The sequence below is a fragment of the Enoplosus armatus genome, chromosome 9 (assembly GCF_043641665.1).
Source record: "Enoplosus armatus isolate fEnoArm2 chromosome 9, fEnoArm2.hap1, whole genome shotgun sequence".
Lineage (NCBI taxonomy): Eukaryota > Metazoa > Chordata > Actinopteri > Centrarchiformes > Enoplosidae > Enoplosus > Enoplosus armatus.
The window spans coordinates 10,207,509-10,228,739 of record NC_092188.1 but is presented as its reverse complement, the minus strand read 5'-3'; the positions used below and the strand labels follow the sequence as shown (position 1 = coordinate 10,228,739).

Genomic DNA, 21,231 nt, shown 5'->3' with positions numbered 1-21,231 from the left:
AGGTCGATGCTGCAACACAGGTGAAGCTTGATACTGCTAGTTAATTGGCTATAATGCTGACCAGCCAACTGGGATGTTGCCAGTGGTAAGTCCCTGGCCTAATTGCAGATATTTTTAGATGTGTTGACTTCTACTATCAACAAACTTTCACCTGTTATTGCTCTAGTTTTTTATGTCTATTATATGTTACTGCCTGCAGAATAAAAATATATCCTATTTCCTGTTGCAAAGTGATGTAGAAGCTGCTATAAAGAAATCATGTAATTATTGTGTCATTATTGTGCTTGTAAATACTATAGATTGTGCTTAGACATCCACATCACAGTATCTTCACCTCCTCTACAAGCAGAAAAGACATTTCAAAAGGGACCACAAATCCTTGCATGCTCTAGCTCCAGCAATTAGTGGAGTCTAGGGTATAGGTCGGATGTCAGGGATTGTTTTGTGGAGAGGAGGGGGTAACTCTATTGGCCATGGCACTCACAGGATGATGATGATAGTAATTGGCTAAGTGTTGGATTGGGTGGGCCGGGGCGGGGCTTTAGTAATCCAATAGATGGACTCACTGAACATATTTATGGAGCAAAGAAAATCCTTCTGCAAAAATAAGACATGAATGATAATCATGCAGCGTAAAGAACAGAAGTGCTACTACTGCTGTCAACCTTTGCGTTTAAATATACACACCCTTGTGCAAATCTGTAACATAAATTCATCATAAACTATATGCCCCCTCCTCCATGCTAACTTAATCTGGAACAACAGTAAGACAATCAAGATAATACTTCCAGTCTAATCAAAAGAAAACATACTGATGATGTAAATGTGTCAGCCAAAGTGTCATGAAGTGAGTTAGATGTGCTGATTACTGTGACAATAAAGATGGAGACCAGAGAAAGGCCCATGGACTGGGACTGGATAGAAAAGTAGTAGTTTAGCAGCCCAACAACAAAAACATAATTTTGCAGAGTATGGAAAGAGGGGAAAACTTTTAGATGTGTAAAACAAACCCAGGCTAGTGACAGAAAAGTCAGTGAAAAAAGGGCAACATCGTAGCTCACGTAGGACAGGAAGGAGGTCGTGCACACAGAAGGCCGGCAGTGGCGATGATGTGAGGGGTGTAGGTGGGATTGGACGTAGAGGTGAGTGGGAGGGGGGTTAAACTGCCTGGACAGATGGTAGTCTAGAATTAGATGTCAGTGGTCAACTAAATCCATTGAAAGGCCACTACTGAAATAGCAGAGACACTGCTGGAGAACCTAAAGCTAGCTTTGAAAACCCACCTGGAGCCATGTTAACAGAATAACATGTCTGCTAATCTGTTGGCCAGTGTATAATAGTTTTTATGATTCTGTAGCACTCAAATTCAGAATTTCATGAAGGGGTTGTAACTGCAAGGATACAGTGAAATGCACTGAAGCGCTGTTAATTGATAAATGTTGAGTTATTAAGTAAGACAATTGTTCTCTTGGACACACTATCACAAAGCATAACTCAGAATTCCTGCTGTTAATAAAAATCATTTAACAGAGGAATGAGCTCCACCCTGCATATATTGTAGATATTTCTAAACTTCCAGACCCAATAGAGAAAATTAGTATTCGGGGGTTCATTTTAGTCAAAAGCTCATCCACCTTAAATCCCGCATTAGCAGAATTAACCCAGTCGTTCATGGTAAGAGTGTGTTTCCCCCTGCCCTCCTTATCTCTCACTTCTTACTGTGGAGACGGACAGACACTCTCCAGCCATTGTCAACACACAGGTAAGCTTTTCCTACATTTTCCTACATCCTGACAATGTGATTTACTGAGTAGTATCAACAAATTTAAGATATCATAAGTAAACTGTACCATATGTGTAAATCTTTCTTTCTTTTTTAAATCCCTTGCAGGATTCTCTTCAACCTCTTAACATCAACAGGAGACATCAAGCCAGTGAATGAAAACATATTTTGAACAAAGGAGAAGTTCAGGTGGCACAGGAGAAGAAAAACTCTCGTCAGAAGTGACACATCACTAAGACACTGACAGCAACTACCATGGGAAATTCCACCAGTAGCGCATTATCAAAGGAGATCCTGGAGGACCTGAAGCTCAGCACCAAATTCACTGAAAATGAGATCAGCCTGTGGTACGAGAACTTTCAGAAGCAGTGCCCGACGGGACGCATAACACCAGAAGAGTTTGAGCAGATTTACACCCGCTTCTTTCCTGAGAGTGATGCCAAGAGCTACGCTCGGCATGTGTTTCGCTCCTTTGACACCAACGATGATGGCACTTTGGACTTCAAGGAGTACATCATTGCACTGCACATGACCTCCACTGGGAAAACGACCCGAAAACTGGAGTGGGCCTTCTCGCTGTTTGATGTAGACAAGAACGGATACATCAATAAGACAGAAGTGACGGAGATCTGCCAGGTGAGGCAATATACATGCAGTGATGTGTAAGACAGTGGTGATAATGATACGCTTTAATCATGGTTCTAGTGTGACAGCAGTTAATGGTAGCCACTTTTTCTACAGTGTGATGATATATCTTCAGTTACAGATTAATTTCTAAACATTCATCTCGTCTTATCTATGTTGACTAGACAGAAATGCTATTTTATTTTACCTCAATGTTCATCTTCATTGCTGCTATAAACAACAGAAATTCAAGCTGCTCTGTTGCTCGTAGTCTTCAGGGAAAGGTTTTATTCTAAGTTGTCAAAGCTACAACAGAAAGACAAAATAAAAGGATTACGTGACATGCAATCCAATACAATAGTCCTGCAGTAAATACTACTTTTTAAATTCATAATGTTACATTTTCTTGATTCCATGTCAGTGAGGTGTTGGTTTAATTCTATGGTAATTTTTGAGACAGTAGTTTTGGAGAATCATTGTTGGACTGCATCATATTGTCAGGTTTTCGTGGTTTTTGCCTATTCCCTTTAAGGTCCATGTAAAATTAGTTGCTATTCATTGGAAAGTGACCATCGCTCTCATGGTATGTAGGTCTCAGTACTAATTGCAGGCCCAATTAGCCAGCCTATTTGAGCCTCAAACTCCTGATAATCTCTGTGATTACAGGTTTAGCTCTCAGACAATGTAGGCAGTCCTACTGTTAAGCAAGGCTAGTCTTGTATTGCTGTCAATAGAGGGACTGCTCTTCATCCCTGAGTATAATCCATGTTTCTTTTATTCATGAGGCTGCCACTTTGGACTGTTGGACTTATTTATGCTCATTACTGTGTAATACCTGTTAGCCATTGCTTGCACATATTCAAAACTGTAAAGTAAAGTTTCTTATCCTCTGTTTTCAGACATATATATGATATGGTATTGTAAGAGGTTTAGACAGATCAGCCGAGGATCCAGCTGGCATTGTAATGGGATTGAATTCCTGGCCAACTGGCCTGAGTCCCATATGCATCATGTGTACAACCACTGCACAAAATAGTTACATTTTCACTTAATTTAAACAGCCTACGACAAAATTAGACTCTGGGGAGAGGTAGGCAAAAACAGATCTGCTATATGTCAATCACATGCTATACTAGTTAAGAGAGGGTGTAAATACAGTGTGTCTTTGAGGGTATCCACATTTGTATGCGACAGCATGATACAGATCTGGTTTTATTTTTTTATAACTGACCAGTGGCTATTTGTCATCTACAAGCCCACAGTGTGACCTATACAGACCACAACATCAGAGGGGCAAGATGGAGGGACAGTCCAGGGAGAAAAGAGACTGACATCTTGGTGTTTGGCCTGTGGCCTGAGTCTTGGCACTAATCCATGTTAATCTAGGTGTCTTAAATGTGGGAGATGAGTGCTTCCTCTCTAAGTGGGACACACACTTAAAGGCCTGAACCTAAAGTGCACAGTCATTTAGACATTTACAATCTGCTGGATTCCAAGTGGCCCATTGCAGATTAACTATCTCTGAAAAATGACACACAGGCACTGTGCTGCCATGGGCTGCTCCATTATTAATTTTGCCAGTATAGCCAGTGGATTTTTAACTTGTATACACAGTCTACATGTAAATTGGGATGGTCTAGCCCTCCAGGATTGCTCATCAAGCTGCATTTTGTAGGCAGATCAGTTGTCGTGTAGGGATTGCAGGCTGCAGTTTGTGTAAGATGTAATTGTAGGCTACTGATTTGGTCGTATTCAGCCAAATTGCACAGAGTATACAATGACAGTAATCAGGGACTAGACATGAGACAATCATGAGGAGAAAGTACTGGCTTGTAGCTTTTCTCTAAATGTCAAGTTGTTTTGCATCAGAAGCTTAATAAACCACCACAAAACACTGATTAACTGAGGAGGGCTGTGCGCTTACTCACTTGTCCTACAGGCTACATGCTTCTTGGCTTGCACAGATTTGTTTTATGTGCTGTGTTGACGTTCCATAGTTATTTGTGTGAGAGAAATGATGCAACATTATCACCAATCTTATACCCAACCCCCTCTCAGGCCATATTTAAGCTGATCCCCAAGGAGGAGCAGAGCAAGCTACCAGAGGATGAGAACACACCCGAGAAGAGAGCCAACAAGCTGTGGTCTTACTTCGAAAAGAAAGACAACGGTGAGGGAAAAAACACACACGCAACACACGTGTATATACGTTGTGCCCCCGGGTGCATGACAGGTCAGTGTGGTCTCAATATGTACTTAGAACTTAGTACTAGTACTTAGTTAGAGGGAGATAAAGTCAACGTGTAAGCTGTTACTACCTTTCCCCAGCAGCTGTTCTTGCATCCTGTCGCGGAGATTACATTTCACAATCAGCTGTTTGGCTTGATAATAATACAAACAATAAATCCACCTGGGGGCACACCCCCAGTTACAGCATCACTTGTGTCATGCAAGCTTTATTATGTTTGTAGCAGCCATGAAACCTTAAATGACTCCGCTGCATTGCATGCTACTGTCACACACACACACAAACACACAGGAGATAAGACCGGATTTCTTAGATAAGAGTCATTATTCAACCTCACACTCCATGCTGTATACCTTGTTTACCGTTTTCCTCCCACTGTAACATCTCTTATTGTCTTTTTTCCCTCATAGAGCGGCTGGCTGAAGGAGAGTTCATCAAAGGAGTGATTGAAAATGAGAATGCAATGCGTCTCATCCACTATGAACCAATCAAACAATAAAGTAATTCCTATTCATCCCCTCTCCTTTCTCGCATTAGACTCTTTCCTTTCTTTTATTGTTTCCTCTTCTCCTCCCTCCTCTTTAGTCAACTCCACCCCTCTGTGTAAATACTCTTTTCAGCAGTGTCTTGGTGCAACTAACTTCTCAGTAAGTAAGTTTACTAATGTTTGTCAATGAATTTATATCACATAGGGGCTAAAAGAGGAAAAGTATGGCATAGTGTTTTAAAACGTGTGTACAGCTAAAAACGAAGAGTTATGGTGACTGATGCGATATAATATATATATAAAGAATGTGTATGATAACTATTGTCCTGAAGAATCTTGGCTCTGGAGAAATTAATGGTAATGACAATTATATAAGTATCATACCTGACTGTTAGCTCATTAACCTCCTAAGACCCAAGCTCTATCTTAATTTCTCTTTGCCATTTGGGCTTATTGGGACCTGATAAGTATAAAAACTAAGCATCATCTGTTGACATGATGTGGTTCCACATACGGGGACAATTTTGAATTTCCATATAAGCAGAATTAAGTATTATGGTATAACCCAAAATGTGATGTCCACGCATGTGGATGCCAGGTCTTAGGAGGTTAAATCTTTTTTACAGAACTGGAAATGTCTTAATAGAAGTCGTAGGTCTCAAGTGTTGTACTTTATTCACTGTACAATAAATTAAAGGTTTTCTCATACATCTGTGCTTTGAAAATCAATTTATTCAACCCCCCCCCCCCCCCCCCCCACACACACACACACACACACACACACACAAAAAAAACCTAATAAATTCTCCTATGACCTAGAAACATACTGAATAATATAATGCTGGCAGTTGACAAAAATGGCGCTTTAGGTCTTAAGTTTTCAATTGTATTTATCCCAGAGAGTAAATCCAGGATTATCCCAAATGTATAACCCACAGACATTTAAGGTAAATGTAGGTAAATGTATTTCGCTTTAGAAATTGTTTTGTATATAATTCTACGTTAAACACAGTTAAAAACAATTATTTCCCTGAAAGTGTGATGTTTTCGTGGTACATGTTGTTTAAGTGTGTGTGTGTGTGTGTGTGTGTAGTCTGTGGGTGTGCATGCCTGCGTTTCTTTCTAACTTTCACTCTGACCCCCCACAACCCTCTCCCCCCTCCGCCCCTCTCCATCTCCATCCCTTCACATGCCTACCATCTCTCCTCACTCTATTCCTCCTCCTTTCCATCCAACTCGGGATTACTGGTTTACACATAATCTTCTGTTCAACATCAGAGAGCAGACTTTTCAAAATCTCTGTAATCTTTCTATCTCTATGTGTCTATCTTATGGGTTTGTCTGTGTATCTGCACAGAGACTGTGTTTGTTGTAGCTTCTGGTATACATGCATTGCATCAAAAATGCTGTATGAGTGTCCAAAGTTTGTCACAAGAGAGAGAGAAGAGCTTGAAAAATGTTGAATGTCCCACTCAGATAAATGAGAACATATTGTATATTTACTCTAAAGGACAGGATGTTCTGTTTATGTATCAACAGGAGAAGACACATCCATCCCGTCTATGCAATGAAATGGTCGCATTGTCCTGATACATTGCATGTTAATATATAAACAATAAAATAATATAAAGATTTATATGCATTTAAATATAGAGACATGCATTTACTTTCCTACCATGAGGCACTGAGAAATACCCAGAAAACATGCAGTCTTGCATGTCAGTGTGACCTATACATACAGTGTGGTCTGTACATTTTGATATGTATTGATTTTACTGGCCTTCAAGCGCAATTAGCGTGTCCCAGCTTCATCGAAAGTCAAAGTTTGCTCACATTGATCCTCCTCCAGCACGGTGACAGTGTCTTTCCTCTGTCAGGTTTTACAGCCCTTTTAGTTGATGGATATAAATGATCCCCTAACAAGGCGAATCAACTCGGTCCACGGCGTCCTCCATCTCATCCATCTCTCTCTCACAGTCTTCACACCCCTCTGGCCCACAGCCTCCAACTAAAACCAGCGTCGGTACGTCCCCATTGCCAACCACACTGCCATTCGGGGCCCACGCTACGTCAATCATGCCGTCTGGACACTGCAATAGGCCACTGACAGAGTAGAGCCCGCCACCTGGAACGACCTCGTCATAGGAAGGAGCGTGAGTGGCGGCTCTTGCTTCCTCCAAACGGAGCCTCTGCTTGCGACGGAGCTCGATGATGGTCTTTGTGTAGGAGTTGAGCGTCACCACAGCGGCCCCCATACAGCAACTGAAGGACACCCAGGCAAGACTAGGAGCAGAGGGGATTTAGAATAGTTAAAGAGAGAAGAGAAACATCATCGTAAATAACAAGTATTTCATGTACATGCTTGAGTAATACAGGCTTGCATGCCATCTCTAAAGAGCAGCCACCTACGCAAATGACCAGCCGTAGTCCCAGGACTGAGGCCTCCAGTCTTTGGGGCCCACAATGACCGTCATCTGAAATACTGTGGTGTACATCATATGGGCCACCATCCCAAGAAGACCTAGATTGGGGATGAAACAAACAAAAACCAGACAGAACAAATCTGATAATTGAGTCTAGAAAACAAAGATGACCATGCAGATAATGATATATGGAGGAGGAGGTTGTTATAAAGTTAGTTAAAGGAAATAATGCACAATTGAAGGATACACTGAGTCTCACCTGATAACACAGTACAGATAGCTGCATAGGCGTTGATTTTTAGCGAGTGCATCTCTTTATGGGAACACAAGACTTCCAGCCACATCAGTAAGAAGCCCATCCCCAGCAGACCGATGTATGTAAACTCTGAAATAACTGACAGCCAGAGCACACCTGCAACATGTGAAAATACATCAACACAATTGACAAACATACATATAAAAAAAATGTAATTTCGGCACAGAGCTCATACACAACTCACCTTGTGTTTCTCCAGGCGTTAACTCTATAAAGCTTCGACATTTCTCCCCTGCCAACAAAATGTACAGACATGAACAAAATAAATATAGAAGAAACATTGTTCTTTGAGTTCAAATGACAGGATTTTGTGGAAGAGCTGAGACTGAAAAGAACCTTAAGATGCATGTAAATACAACAGTATAACTACATATGTGACCGGGTGTAAGTGTGTTAGTTTATGTGTGATCTCACCATCGCTGTGTTTCTCACAGCTTTCCCAGAAACCAGTGTGGAAGTATCTAAAAGCAAATTTATCTTCTCCCGTCTCCCAGATGTAGTGGACCGCGTTGGCCAGCTGCCTCTGTCTGATCTTGGCCAGCTCGTCCCTCCGGGCTGGAGACAGTGTGCGGTTGAAGGGGTTCTGAGTGGGACTCTCTGTGTGACAGCACAAGAGGATGACAATGAGAAGAGCATTCCCTGCCCTGCTTACTCCTGTTATGGATAATGGAGTTGGTGGCCAAAATGCACTGAGTGGACCACCTCTCCACAGCCCTTCACACATCTGTGGGTAATCTATATTCTCCAAACCAATCCAGACTTGCATTTCTTTAGAGTGCGGGAGGAAACCCACAAACACAGGACCAATATCATGCAAACATCAAACAAACACAGGATTGTGAGGTACCAGCATCTAATAGGTTCTTAGACTGTGTGTGTGTGTGTGTGTGTGTGTTCATGGAGAGTTATAGAAAGTCCAATTGGAAATGAAAGAGATTTAGAATGAGAGACGGCAAGTCACCTGCAAGTCTGTTAATCACACCAAAGCCTCAAAAGTAACATGCCTGTGTGTTTTGCAGTCACATGCAGGCTTGTCAGCACGTGTGTGTTTGTAAATCTGGTCTAGAAGCATAAAGGAGAGTTAAATCCACCACTGTAAAGGTAGATCTTTCTGCACAAGTACACAAAGTACATGTAATGATCAAAGTTGATTTCTTTATGCTGTAAGAGCTGTTGATCTCAGTGTGGATTAAGCATATCAGTTGAGAAATTAAAAACCAGGCAGCAGGCGGTGCAAACCTCTCCTCCACAGATGAATAAACCTTTGGGAGCTCCCCTCACACCCCACAGATTAATACTAAGCCATAATTAAGTTCAGCGTGGGACAAAGGTATGGGCAAAAAGAGATTAAATAACATCAAAACCAAGGACAATCGCTTCCTATCACGGGGAGAAGCCTGTCAGTTTATCCAATCAGATTAGTTCGAGGTATTGGTGTTATGCAGTGACATGGTGCAAAGATCAAAAAATTCAGTACTTGTGTAATCAGGTTCAACAGTCAAGGCCAAAATTTTGGCAAAGTCAGTGTCATTTTATATCTTTTGCGATACACAAATTGACCATATGCACAGACGCTAAAACAAATACTTGACATAACATACACACTTAGTATTCGCTGCTTTCTAGCCTTTTCCATTAGAAAAAGAGCTTTCAGTCTCACAGAGTTCAGTCAGTGAGCAAACTCTGCACTTGATCTGTTGTACTCGATAGAGTCTGCTGGTGAAGGCCGTGAGATGGCGCTGAAAGCTCTAGAAAAAGCTTGTAAGTAGACCTTGAGTTAGGATTGTTTTGTCAAATTATGGAGATAGTGTAGATTTTTTAGGAGTACATAAATGATACAAATAGCGGATTATCAGGAAACTAATGTCATGTTTCTTATAAGCACAATAAGCATGTTGAAGCAATGATGATGATGAAAACTGTGGCTGTGACAGGTGGTACCTGGTCAGTCACAACGTTTCAACATTCAAATTATGCCCGACTGTTGCAAAAGTCTAATGCAGAGAAAACATCACATCATGACTGTTGACGTCAGCTGGGATGAATTCATGAACTCATGCTGTTTGCAACACACTGTGACATGCCCGTGAACGTGTTGCAACAGATATCGGGATTAGCCACCAGGCAACTGTTTGTAGTTACTGTCTGTTTGTGTGATCACTGTGGCTTTATCCACTTCCCCTTATCCGACAGGAGGGAATTCTTTTGCTTTAGACCAGCTCAAAGCTTAATGTTCTGAAATACTACTATTCACCAGTGTGGATAATAACATTATTAAGTACATTTACTCAAGTACTGTACTTAAGAAAACATTGAGGTACTTGTACTTTACTTTACCTCCATTTTATGCAACTTCACTGCATTTCAGAGGGGAATATATAGAATGTCACGTAATGCAATTGATCAGCTTATAAAATATGTTGCTAACTAGTTAACTAGTTAGAAGTAGCTCCATCTTATAATGCTGCGTACGTTAATGTATCAGCAATACTAATACTAATTTGAATGCAGGACTTTTTCTTGAAATTGAGTATTTTTACACTGTAGTATCACTACTTTTACTTAAATAAAGGATCTGAATAGTTCTTTGCATCACTGTTGTTGTTTGCATAATTGTTGCTTCCTTGTAAGCTAGAAAAAGTCTTGAGTAGAAAAATAAGTCAACTTTGTTCTCTGCTAACATTTCCTTTGCATCTTGCTCATTCTAAAGTTTAGCCAAACAGTAATTGAACTTCTCCACTCTGCCTGCATTCTTAAATACACAAATCATTGTCAGAATCAGGAGGGAGGTGGTCGCATAAATGGGGATGTGCACCTCAGAAAGTATATTAAATGTATATATATATTATATATTAAAATATATTTATGTACACAAATTTGTGTCCAGGGGCCAACAACAGCAGAAGCAACAGAAACAATAAAGCAACAGGAAGAACAATACAGCTGCACAAAACATATTTTGAGGTGAAAGACAATGCAACATCTCAGTACCTGTGGTGTAAGGCTCGCTGTTGTTCTGACCGCAGTTCTTCATTTTGACAGGCGACAGGCAGAGAGGCTTGACCACCTTGTGAGTGCCCTCACACCAGTAAGAGGTGCAGAGAGCCAGGATGGAGAGGGCCAGAGCCAGAGTGGTCAAGGTCAGGGAGAGCAGCGAGCGAGAGCGACGGGACATACCCTCCAGCATGGCCACACAGGAGAAGAGGGAGGCGGGGGGGGAGTAAGGTAAAGAGGGGGCACACTGCACGTGGGAAGAGGACAAACAGGGCGGAGGGTATGACTGCAGTCACAGATGGAGCCGAGAGGGTAGGACAGATGCTTTGGGGTGGTTTTAAGAGGTGATGAGCTGCCAGGTTGAAACGGAAAGCAAAGATAAACGTGATGTAACAGTAGAGACAGAAGATGACAAAACACAGCTGACAAAGTGATACTGTAAAGTCAGCGTGATTAAAAGAGAGGAAGATAAAGAGAGCGAGAGGGGAGGGAGCGGGGTAAGATGCTCTGAAGTTGATACACGTGGGAAAGGACAGATGGAACCAAAAAAAAATGAACAAGAGGGGATTTAGGTGGACGATGGTTCACACTGGGAGACAACAGTAGGATGCAGGGACATGACAGTATGCTGGCCAGACAGCTTTAACGTGATGTCCTGCTATTGATCCCTGTGGTGAAGGCAATACATCCCCTGACCTCAGCACCTGTAGACCCTCTTGTGTGCACTTATTAGATCAGTGTGACTGAACCGAAGAAGCATAAGGTAATTTAAAAATACTACAATTTATCATCAAGAGTTGTATATCTAAGAGAATGCAATTCATCACCTGGCAAGAAAGTGAAATTAAATGGTTGAATGGGACACACAAAGGCTAAAACCAGGGTGGGCATATGGTGAATGTCCCTTGAGTCCCTTGTACCTGAGGTCACATGAGTCATACGAAGGGGTTATGGAGGAATAAGTAATGTGTGCTATCCTGTGAGCCAGGCTAATATCTCCCTGCTTCCTGATTAACACACTCAGGCCTGACCCTGCCGCTCATTACGAACTCCACTGCTGGATTCTGTGCAGAAGCAAGCAAAAACAAGAGATTACTTTTTTGATGAAATTATGGATACGCCACAGATCTAAATGAAATTCCTGCTAGTAATCCTTCATAATCTGCTTTAATCTGTTTGTGTTAGGTGTGTTTTAGTGTGAAGTGCATTCTGACCATGTCTGCTGTCTCAGTCTCTCTCTCATGCAATGTCTCCCACAGCCCCTGAAATACAACACAACATCAGTTAAACCAAGTGAATTCAGCACAATCCCTAATCTACATGGGAGCCGACCCATGGTGGTTTCTGGTGTCTGAATACTAGTGACAAAAATACATTAAATAACAACTTTGAATCTACAATCTGTATGAATCTGTACATAGATTTTATTTATTGTATCAGTAAAAAGATTTGTACAATCTTTACAAATAACTAATATATTTAAAATATTTAAAACTTAAAAACACAGCAGCCTAAATTCCTGCTTTATGGGATTTCTGAAATGTTAAAGATAACTATACATGTGTATCCCCTGATATTATCACCATTATTTCCTCCAATGTCAAGACAATTTCTTCTCAATTAAAAACATTGAACTTACAGTACAGTGTGACCAATATGAGTTTGCAAGTTGCAGGCAGGCTAATTCAGATTTTGCTGACATGTAGCATGAAGAACACCAATATAACTTTTTGTTAATTTTACAAGAAAACTGGATAAACACGAGGTTATTTCTTTTCTGATGCATTGACAGGTTTGTCTGTATTGACAAATATGAAGAAGCTGATTACAAACTAGACACAAAAAATTGCCTCATTTAACCTGCCTTCATTAGAGCTGTATTATCAATATATCAGAAAGTTCCATTTAGGTTTAAACAAGAACAGCAGTATACATCTCAGTTCTTCGTAAGGCTGTAAGTAACAATTATTATATCGATTAATTATTTAGTTTATATATAGTATGTCAGAAAACAGTTATCAATGGCCACTTCATCATCACACATCATTTTCTGGAGCCTAAAGTAAAATCTTCATATTAATTGTTTTATCAGTCCAAAACTTAAAGCTATTCAGTTTACCATCATAAAGGACAAAAACAACCCCATAAAATTCTCACATTTGAGAAGTTGGAACCAGCAACTGATATTTTCCCTGTAAAAAAAATAACTGAAATGATTAATCATTATCAAAATAGTTGCTTTTTAATTTTCTGGCGATTGACTATAATCATTTCAGCTCCAGTTATTTTAAAATAATGAGACAAGTACCTACCACAGACGTTTTTCTTGTCCCTTGTCGTGCTTCACGTCAGGTCAACATGAGTAAAACACTTTCAGTTGTCACTTCTTGCAGTCCTCTAAACCTACAATCCTCGGTTATCCTCAATCAAAAAGCTCCTTAGGAACTTGATTTTAGTTGCTCCATCTTGAATGGATTCTCCGTGTCACTACCCTCTTCGTATTTTCCCTCTGTATCTGTCACCAGTATTCCTCCTCCAGGATGAGCATCAGTGACCCTTACCTTTCCAGCCGCACTGCCCCCTTTAATCCCCCCGACCAATAGTCGGACAGAGATGCAAGGCTGATGGAGCGACTGAGTGTCTGTCTCCACGCCACTCTACTCTCTTTTCTGTCTTTCTTGGGAATTTATGTCACAAACCCATCCTGAATCATGTAATCCCTCTAAGTCCATCTGTTACTGTAGTGCTCCCTCTCTTCCTATGTCTGTCCCTTTTTAGAGGTGGTTCTCTTAACCTCCCAAAACCTTCACCACCAGTCTATGCTCCTCATCAATTTGAATTTTATTCAATTATTACACATATAAGAGGGTGGATAAAACTGTGAACCTTATCTATATGAATGGGCTTTTCCTTTTTTCTCCCTAATCAGCACCAGTGCTGTGCAAAGCCAAATCCTGTGCCCACTAAGTTAAGTGTTTATTTTTGGGTGCCAAATGTGATCCCTTAAAAACAGCGGAAAGAGCTTTCCATAGTCACAATCGTTTATTTACAATATGTATGTACAGAAAAACTGAAAGAAAACAAATGGCAAAAAAAAGCAAAAACAACATTGTGTGCATGTTTGGAGGACGCATTTAAGAAAAGGGGGAGGTCCAAAATGGAGTTGAAGAAAGCAGTTTAACCCCAGGCTTGAGATTTACAATAATGTAGAACCAGCTTGCCATCGCTGCCAAACGACTGGAAAAGAGACAAAGAGACAAAGAAAGACATGAAGGTAAATGTGAAATAAAATAATAAGAATGACAGTTTCATCTGATGTTGACCTGCCGAGCAGTGAGAGCGGAGGGATCATCAAATGTCCACTGTGAATTCTGGACTTTGAGGTCTTTGCTGTTACTTATCAAGACATTAATCAGTGGCCAAGGACTTTGGCACGTGTAACTTGGTGCTTCCCTCTTATTGCCCCCTCTGCTGGTCAAAGCTCCACATGGCCCATTCACTTCAATGGGCCTATGGGGCATAGGCCAGCCAATTACATTAAATTACATTTAATTTCATTAAAGGCTAAGAGATTATACCAATATGGTAAAGACATTTAGTTATTCTGTGGTTAAGTGTTCTAAATACCACCTCAGATGAAGCCTGACTGGACTGAAGTTTAGACCATGTACTTTATGTCTCCTATAAATATATACATTAAGGTCTCAGACAATTTGACTTAAAAGATAAACAGGATCTTAATATTGTTGAAAAGTTCTCATCTGTAGTCACTGAAGTCTTGGCACATTTTCTTCACTGACTGAATAAACCAGACTTAAAAGTTATGTTGTTGGCAAGTGGTCTATCAAACATGAATAAACTTGTTTTTTGTGTGTACATGTGTTTTTGAAGACATGGTTTAACATTGTGTGAAAGGTCCAGTTACTAGCTTTCTCTGAGCTGAGCTCCTAATGGTCTTTATCAGTGAATGGAACTGGAAATCAAACATCTGTTCGTTGATGATGTGGTTGAAAGCTCAGAAAATCTGGAAAGTGGACTTTGGAGTTGGGATTTTTAGAGGTATTTTATTTGATCTGCTTTAGGTTAAGAAAAATTAGCTATAAATACACAACAACAACAACTACAGTAACAGGTGTTTATATGTACTCACATCAAAGAGGATCCCTACGTCTTGATCCGGTGAAGGGGCAAAAGACTGGTTAACATAAATGAACTGAAAAATAAAAATAAAAAACAGATAAAGATGCAGTTATATGTAAAGAATTGAAACACCTGAATCATGGTTTCTAAGCGTTGTTAAAGACATGATTTTGGGAAAAGAACAAGCCAGTGGACAAACTTCATTCTTACCAGTTGTTCACTGGCTTCGAGCTTGAGGAAGCGAGAGATGAACTGAGACAGGGACTGTACCGTCCTCCCTCTGTCCACTGCCCACTTCTTTGTTTTCATTATAGGAGTGTCTCCCACAGCCTTCAGCAACACATCAACTATAAAAATGGAGAAAATAAAGAGTTAAAGTGCTGCTGCTGCTGCCACCCAGACTGTGCCACGCAAATCTAAACATGAACCGTTCAGGGGAATTTCTGGAGAAGTGTTCAATCTATTGACGCATAACCACTATACTGCAGTGGAAAAACAAAAACTATGATGACATGCTTCCATTAAATTAGAGAGAATACTGCAGAATTGCATGCCTTTATAATGAGCCGTGCCATATGGACTGTTAAAGCATCCCTTAGGCTTTTGCACACTTTGTTATTATCGTGCAAAGTTCTCTGGTATGTATTTCAATTATCTTAATTTCCTGCTTTCTGTATTGATATATTCTCATTTTTTGTGATCTCTTAGGGAACATCCTATATAACTGGATGTTGGTACAATTGTGAACCCAAACATTTTATACACTTACACAAGGTTATTAGATCCATTTGTTCACCTTTTTCTTGTGAGTTTATAAAATATGAATGAATAAAAATAGTCTGTGCAAAGCATACTATTTGCATCCTCAGGAAGGGACTGAATCATTATAAATCTAAATTTTCTATCCTATGCTGCTCAGAGCTCAGGTTTTGAACAATGGCCCCAATATACAAAATGACTGTACATGCAGGGCTACTTAAACTAGAGTATATCTTCTCATGTAGTAGACATGATGAAGCACAGGCAATGTGCAGACATCCCTTATTTACTATAATATCATTACTTTTACTTTAAATCTTAAGACCTACGAATACTAATAGATAACAATTGGAAATGTGGCTGTATAAAGATTATGCTTTATCTTCCTGATTTGAATCTAAAGGTTACATCTTAGGGTTGTTATTAACACAGAAAACTTTAGCATGTATGAAATAAAGGCATTTGGTAAAGTCTCCAATATTGTTTTTCTGAAATAACTCTGAACAAACTGTTGGCTGGCTGACAGTTTGACAATTTTAAGCTAACGGGAGCATGTTAGCTTAGCCTTAATAAATTATTCTTATGTACAAGTTATGCAGTTGTTATTGGCATTATCGTAACATATAGTTGATGACTTATGGAAACAAACAGCCTCTCTGAAAAACATGTATCCTAAAAGAGCAAACAGATATGTTTCTTTCATCGATATTAGCATTAGCTTTAGCCATTCCCCAAACCGGCAGAACCACAAGCTAAATGTTTATTGGCTTAGCAGGAAAAAACAGCCTTCCCATTGGCCAAAATCTCTGTCAATTGTCTAACACGTCATACACCCGGAATTGTTATCTATCGCACTAGCAACAGTCCTCGTAAACAGATGGCTATTATTCGCTAATTGAGCAGAATTTTCGATATATTACACTTTCTTACTTTTCTTCTTCTCGTCGTTTGTCGTCGAGTCGTCTGACGCTGGCTGTGACTCCTCTTTTTGCGTTTCTGTTGGGGACTCTGCTTTGTCAGACATCTTCAGGTGACCACTTTGGGTTAGTTGTTATGCTTCCCACCCACCTAAGCTAGCAAGGCTATTCGCCACAAACACCGGCTGCTATTGGCTGAAAGAAACATCAATCTTTAAGACACGTAATGCTATTGGTCAATGCGCTTCAGGAACGCGGTGTTTATCAAAGAAAGGCTGTTGAACTTGTATGTCTCCTTAGCTACATGCTAGGTTATTATTGTGACTTTGTTGTTAATAACGTAATTGTTTCATAACGAATTCAGATGTTTGGTTGTTTATTTGGTCAATATTAAATGCATTCGTCCTCTTTTACTTGCAAGTAAAATACATTTTCTGTTGGTTTCCAATTACACAGGAGGCGTCACATGCCGTAATACTTTAACCTGTCAGTTGAACTTTCCACAGTCCTGTTGAACCTGTCACCCTCTCTGTCTCCTCGTCAAAATCGGATCTTTCGAGCAACAACAGTAAGTTCACTTTCTTATGTTTAAGTTCGCTCAAATGTGGCCCGGTATCAAGACAATGCACCATGGAGGAAATATTTCGTACAAGGAAGAGAACCTCTTTAGTAGACACAAATTGCTCCTATGTGAAAAACATACTGTGAAGTTCAGTTTTGTTGTCATAGCTAGTGTCCACCAAGTGTTATTGTTCAAAGCTTCAGTGCTATTTTAATGTTCAGTGGCCTGTCATCCTCAACACTGTACTTTGCATCTCTCTAAAGATGGTGAGCACAATTCATTGTGTTCTGTGACCTTGCTCTTGCAGTGGCGAGCATTGGCAGACTCTCCACCAAGGATGCAGTGCTCTTCCTGTGTGACATGCAGGAGAAGTTCAGACCCAACATCTTCCAGTTCACCAACATTGTCAGCAATGCAGCAAGAGTGCTCCAGGTTGGACATACTCAGCCATCAGTTTATCAGCCTCTGACATTAATTTGTAAGTATTAATTATATGAACAGATCTGCCTGCTCTCTCCTTGTCAAAGGCCAGTCGTGTTTTGGGCATCCCCCCCATTTTGACAGAGCAGTACCCTAAAGGCTTGGGTCCCACAGTACCAGAGCTGGGAGCAGCAGACCTGACCGCTCATGCTAAAACTTCATTCACCATGATGATAGAGGAGGTGGAGAAGGAGCTGCAGGCCCTGGGGAACCCCAAACAGGCTATACTGTGTGGGATAGAGGCACACGCCTGTATTGCAGTAAGACCACATCATTGTTGCTGCACTCTAGCTGTTAAAATGACACAATATTCTTCATCAAAGAGGACAACTGGAAGCTTCTTGCTTGCTAGTAATGAATACATCTATCACAGTCAAGTTCATCTTCTACTCAGTATGTGCCTCTGTTGAAGAACCCCTTCCCCCCACTTTATTTTAAATTTAGTGTACCATAGTTATAGTTATCTGGAAACATAATTATTTGCAGGTTGGGTTCTCCAGTTAGCTTTCCTATCATTCTCAAAGAAGGCTGACCATGTTCATAGACATCATCATTTTTATTTTTTAACCTTTTTTATCATTGGCCCTCATAAATTAAAGGATTACTGAAACAGCCTCTAACAAAATTTCAAAGACAATTTAAAGTGTATCTGAATGCATGCGTTTACATTATATTTATGCTGCATGTACTAGTTATTGCAGTTAAAAAGAAATGAATGAGGGAGGTGATGATGTGGAAGATGATTATGAAGCCATTATGCTGTTATTAAGTAATGCAGTTATGTAATTATGTGTACCACAGAGCTTCCACAGTTTCCGTTAATGAACGAGGACCTCTGCTTCTTGTCTTTTTCCACAGTGCACAACATTTGACCTGCTTGAAAAGGGAATGGAGGTTCATATTGTGGCTGATGCCGTCTCATCCAGAAGGTATCTGTGTATTCTATGTTTGCTGTATCGCACTGTTATTATCACCTGCATTAAAAATAGATTTGTTCCTGTGTGTGTCTGGAAACTGTATATTATATACACTACCGTTCAAAAGTTTGGGGTCACTTAGAAATTTCCTTATTTTTGAAAGAAAAGCACTGTTTTTTTCAATGAAGATAACTTTAAACTAATCAGAAATACACTCTATACATTGCTAATGTGGTAAATGACTATTCTAGCTGCAAATGTCTGGTTTTTGGTGTAATATCTACATAGGTGTATAGAGGCCCATTTCCAGCAACTATCACTCCAGTGTTCTAATGGTACAATGTGTTTGCTCATTGCGTCAGAAGGCTAATGGATGATTAGAAAACCCTTGTGCAATCATGTTAGCACAGCTGAAAACAGTTTAGCTGGTTAGAGAAGCTATAAAACTGACCTTCCTTTGAGCAGGTTGAGTATCTGGAGCATCACATTTGTGGGGTCGATTAAACGCTCAAAATGGCCAGAAAAAGAGAACTTTCATGTGAAACTCGACAGTCTATTCTTGTTCTTAGAAATGAAGGCTATTCCATGCAAGAAATTGCCAAAAAACTGAAGATTTCCTACAACGGTGTGTACTACTCCCTTCAGAGAACAGCACAAACAGGCTCTAACCAGAGTAGAAAGAGAAGTGGGAGGCCTCGCTGCACAACTGAGCAAGAAGATAAGTACATTAGAGTCTCTAGTTTGAGAAATAGACGCCTCACAGGTCCTCAACTGGTAGCTTCATTAAATAGTACCCGCAAAACGCCAGTGTCAACATCTACAGTGAAGAGGTGACTCCGGGATGCTGGCCTTCAGGGCAGAGTGGCAAAGAAAAAGCCATATCTGAGACTGGCCAATAAAAGAAAAAGATTAATATGGGCAAAAGAACACAGACATTGGACAGAAGAAGATTGGAAAAAAATGTTATGGACGGACGAATCGAAGTTTGAGGTGTTTGGATCACACAGAAGAACATTTGTGAGACGCAGAACAACTGAAAAGATGCTGGAAGAGTGCCTGACGCCATCTGTCAAGCAAGGTGGGGGTAACGTGATGGTCTGGGGTTGCTTTGGTGCTGGTAAGGTGGGAGATTTGTTCAGGGTAAAAGGGATTTTGAATAAGGAAGGCTATCACTCCATTTTGCAACGCCATGCCATGCCCTGTGGACAGTGCTTGATTGGAGCCAATTTCATCCTACAACAGGACAATGACCCAAAGCACACCTCTAAATTGTGCAAGAACTATTTAGAGAAGAAGCAGGCAGCTGGTATTCTATCTGTAATGGAGTGGCCAGCGCAGTCACCAGATCTAAACCCCATTGAGCTGTTGTGGGAGCAGCTTGACCGTATGGTACGCAAGAAGTGCCCATCCAGCCAATCCAACTTGTGGGAGGGGCTTCTAGAAGCGTGGGGTGAAATTTCTCCAGATTACCTCAACAAATTAACAGCTAGAATGCCAAAGGTCTGCAATGCTGTAATTGCTGCAAATGGAGGATTCTTTGACGAAAGCAAAGTTTGAAGGAAAAAATTATTATTTCAAATACAAATCATTATTTCTAACCTTCTCAATGTCTTGACTATATTTTCTATTCATTTTACAACTCATGGTGGTAAATAAAAGTGTGACTTTTCATGGAAAACACAAAATTGTCTGGGTGACCCCAAACTTTTGAACGGTAGTGTATATGTTACTCTTTTTGTGTCTCGCTCCACAGCCAGACGGACCGTTTGTTTGCTCTGTCCCGACTGAAGCAGAGCGGAGCTTTCCTCACCACCACAGAGGCTGTTCTGCTGCAGCTGGTTCAAGACGCCAGACACCCCAACTTCAAGGAGGTGCTTACTACAGCTGCTCTCTGTTGCACTCCTGAGTTACTTTTGTTTGTTTAGAAGTGTCATAAATACAAGCCTGGCTGTGTACTCCAAAGGAAAACAAATTTGCATGTCTTCAGACTGCTGTCAGAAACAGTGCAGCAAATGAATTGCCAATGTACAGACTGCAGCTTCAGAGCTGCCAAAAAATACACTGCCTTCAACCTTCATCACTGACATAGTTGACAAGTTACAGGTGACCTTATACTAGTCTAGTCAAGTCAAGTCAATTTGTCAAGGACTTGACTTGACTTGACCTTATACTAGGGTGCGGTGACATTGAAAGTGACTAACATATATTCTTTCAACATCGTTGACAGATCCAGAGGCTTTTGGCCCACCCGTCCCCCGACACGGGCCTCCTCTCCTTCTTCAGCGCTCTGTAGGGAGACCAACACTGTCACTCTGTTCCATAAGATACTGCACAGAATATCACTGCTTCCAACACACTGATAAAGTGCTTCAATAAAGTGATGCTGCTACTTAAAATGTGTACTGCTGTGCTTTTGTGTTCATGTTTCTGAAACGACTACAGGTGAAACGTACAGGTTGTTCCTCTTTATCAGTATGCCGGTGAGCCCACAGCTACAGAGACTTCTACTTCAAGAAGTGAGAAGCTCAAGAGGTGGGACCAACTCATAGAGTGACGTCACAAAGGGGGAGGAGTGAGTGAC

At 40.6% G+C, this 21,231-nt stretch overlaps 4 protein-coding genes across 9 annotated transcripts; 2 read left to right on the top strand and 2 right to left on the bottom strand.

Annotated features, from left to right (window-relative positions):
• Window positions 1–2,038: 2,038 nt before the first annotated feature.
• On the top strand, window positions 2,039–5,826 carry rcvrn2 (recoverin 2). The gene is made up of 3 exons (XM_070911684.1): window positions 2,039–2,419; window positions 4,466–4,577; window positions 5,066–5,826. Exons 1-3 carry the CDS (start codon window positions 2,039–2,041, stop codon window positions 5,152–5,154), a joined length of 582 nt encoding a protein of 193 aa, XP_070767785.1. The 3' UTR covers window positions 5,155–5,826.
• Window positions 5,827–7,058: 1,232 nt separating this feature from the next.
• LOC139290371 (germ cell-specific gene 1-like protein) lies at window positions 7,059–11,068 on the bottom strand. The gene is made up of 6 exons (XM_070912133.1): window positions 10,873–11,068; window positions 8,296–8,478; window positions 8,066–8,113; window positions 7,825–7,977; window positions 7,552–7,663; window positions 7,059–7,425 (listed from the first exon to the last, which is right to left on the bottom strand). The coding sequence occupies exons 1-6, from the start codon at window positions 11,066–11,068 to the stop codon at window positions 7,059–7,061; spliced, it is 1,059 nt and encodes a 352-aa protein (XP_070768234.1).
• A 2,845-nt stretch (window positions 11,069–13,913) lies between these two features.
• atg12 (ATG12 autophagy related 12 homolog (S. cerevisiae)) lies at window positions 13,914–16,832 on the bottom strand. The gene is made up of 4 exons (XM_070911692.1): window positions 16,705–16,832; window positions 15,226–15,362; window positions 15,026–15,088; window positions 13,914–14,112 (listed from the first exon to the last, which is right to left on the bottom strand). The coding sequence occupies exons 1-4, from the start codon at window positions 16,796–16,798 to the stop codon at window positions 14,053–14,055; spliced, it is 354 nt and encodes a 117-aa protein (XP_070767793.1). The 5' UTR covers window positions 16,799–16,832; the 3' UTR covers window positions 13,914–14,052.
• isoc2 (isochorismatase domain containing 2) lies at window positions 16,748–21,046 on the top strand. 6 transcript variants are annotated; one of them, XM_070911691.1, is made up of 7 exons: window positions 16,748–16,804; window positions 17,198–17,259; window positions 17,561–17,685; window positions 17,781–17,993; window positions 18,592–18,662; window positions 20,404–20,521; window positions 20,878–21,046. In XM_070911691.1, coding segments are annotated over exons 2-7 (594 nt in total). In that variant the 5' UTR covers window positions 16,748–16,804; window positions 17,198–17,258; the 3' UTR covers window positions 20,944–21,046. The 6 variants fall into 6 exon arrangements, with proteins under 6 accessions (XP_070767792.1, XP_070767789.1, XP_070767787.1 ...); XM_070911688.1 differs by having other exon boundaries at window positions 16,761–16,804; window positions 17,148–17,259; XM_070911686.1 differs by lacking the exon at window positions 16,748–16,804 and adding an exon at window positions 16,941–16,977 and having other exon boundaries at window positions 17,148–17,259.
• The last annotated feature ends 185 nt before the right edge of the window (window positions 21,047–21,231 follow it).

Bases quoted from the DNA above. Each gene is read 5' to 3' on its own strand.
- atg12 (XM_070911692.1), bottom strand. From the start codon at position 16,798: ATGTCTGACAAAGCAGAGTCCCCAACAGAAACGCAAAAAGAGGAGTCA. The intron at 15,089-15,225 runs GTAAGAATGAAG...TTTATTTTTCAG, and splicing joins TCGAAGCCAGTGAACAACTG to TTCATTTATGTTAACCAGTC. The intron at 14,113-15,025 runs GTGAGTACATAT...TCTCTTTTCCAG, and splicing joins ACGTAGGGATCCTCTTTGAT to TCGTTTGGCAGCGATGGCAA.
- isoc2 (XM_070911691.1), top strand. The intron at 17,994-18,591 runs GTAAGACCACAT...CTTTTTCCACAG, and splicing joins AGGCACACGCCTGTATTGCA to TGCACAACATTTGACCTGCT. The intron at 20,522-20,877 runs GTGCTTACTACA...CATCGTTGACAG, and splicing joins GACACCCCAACTTCAAGGAG to ATCCAGAGGCTTTTGGCCCA.
- rcvrn2 (XM_070911684.1), top strand. From the start codon at position 2,039: ATGGGAAATTCCACCAGTAGCGCATTATCAAAGGAGATCCTGGAGGAC. The intron at 2,420-4,465 runs GTGAGGCAATAT...ACCCCCTCTCAG, and splicing joins AAGTGACGGAGATCTGCCAG to GCCATATTTAAGCTGATCCC. The intron at 4,578-5,065 runs GTGAGGGAAAAA...TTTCCCTCATAG, and splicing joins CTTCGAAAAGAAAGACAACG to AGCGGCTGGCTGAAGGAGAG.
- LOC139290371 (XM_070912133.1), bottom strand. From the start codon at position 11,068: ATGCTGGAGGGTATGTCCCGTCGCTCTCGCTCGCTGCTCTCCCTGACC. The intron at 8,479-10,872 runs GTACTGAGATGT...GCTGTCACACAG, and splicing joins CAGCGAGCCTTACACCACAG to AGAGTCCCACTCAGAACCCC. The intron at 7,978-8,065 runs GTGAGTTGTGTA...CACATGTTGCAG, and splicing joins AACGCCTGGAGAAACACAAG to GTGTGCTCTGGCTGTCAGTT.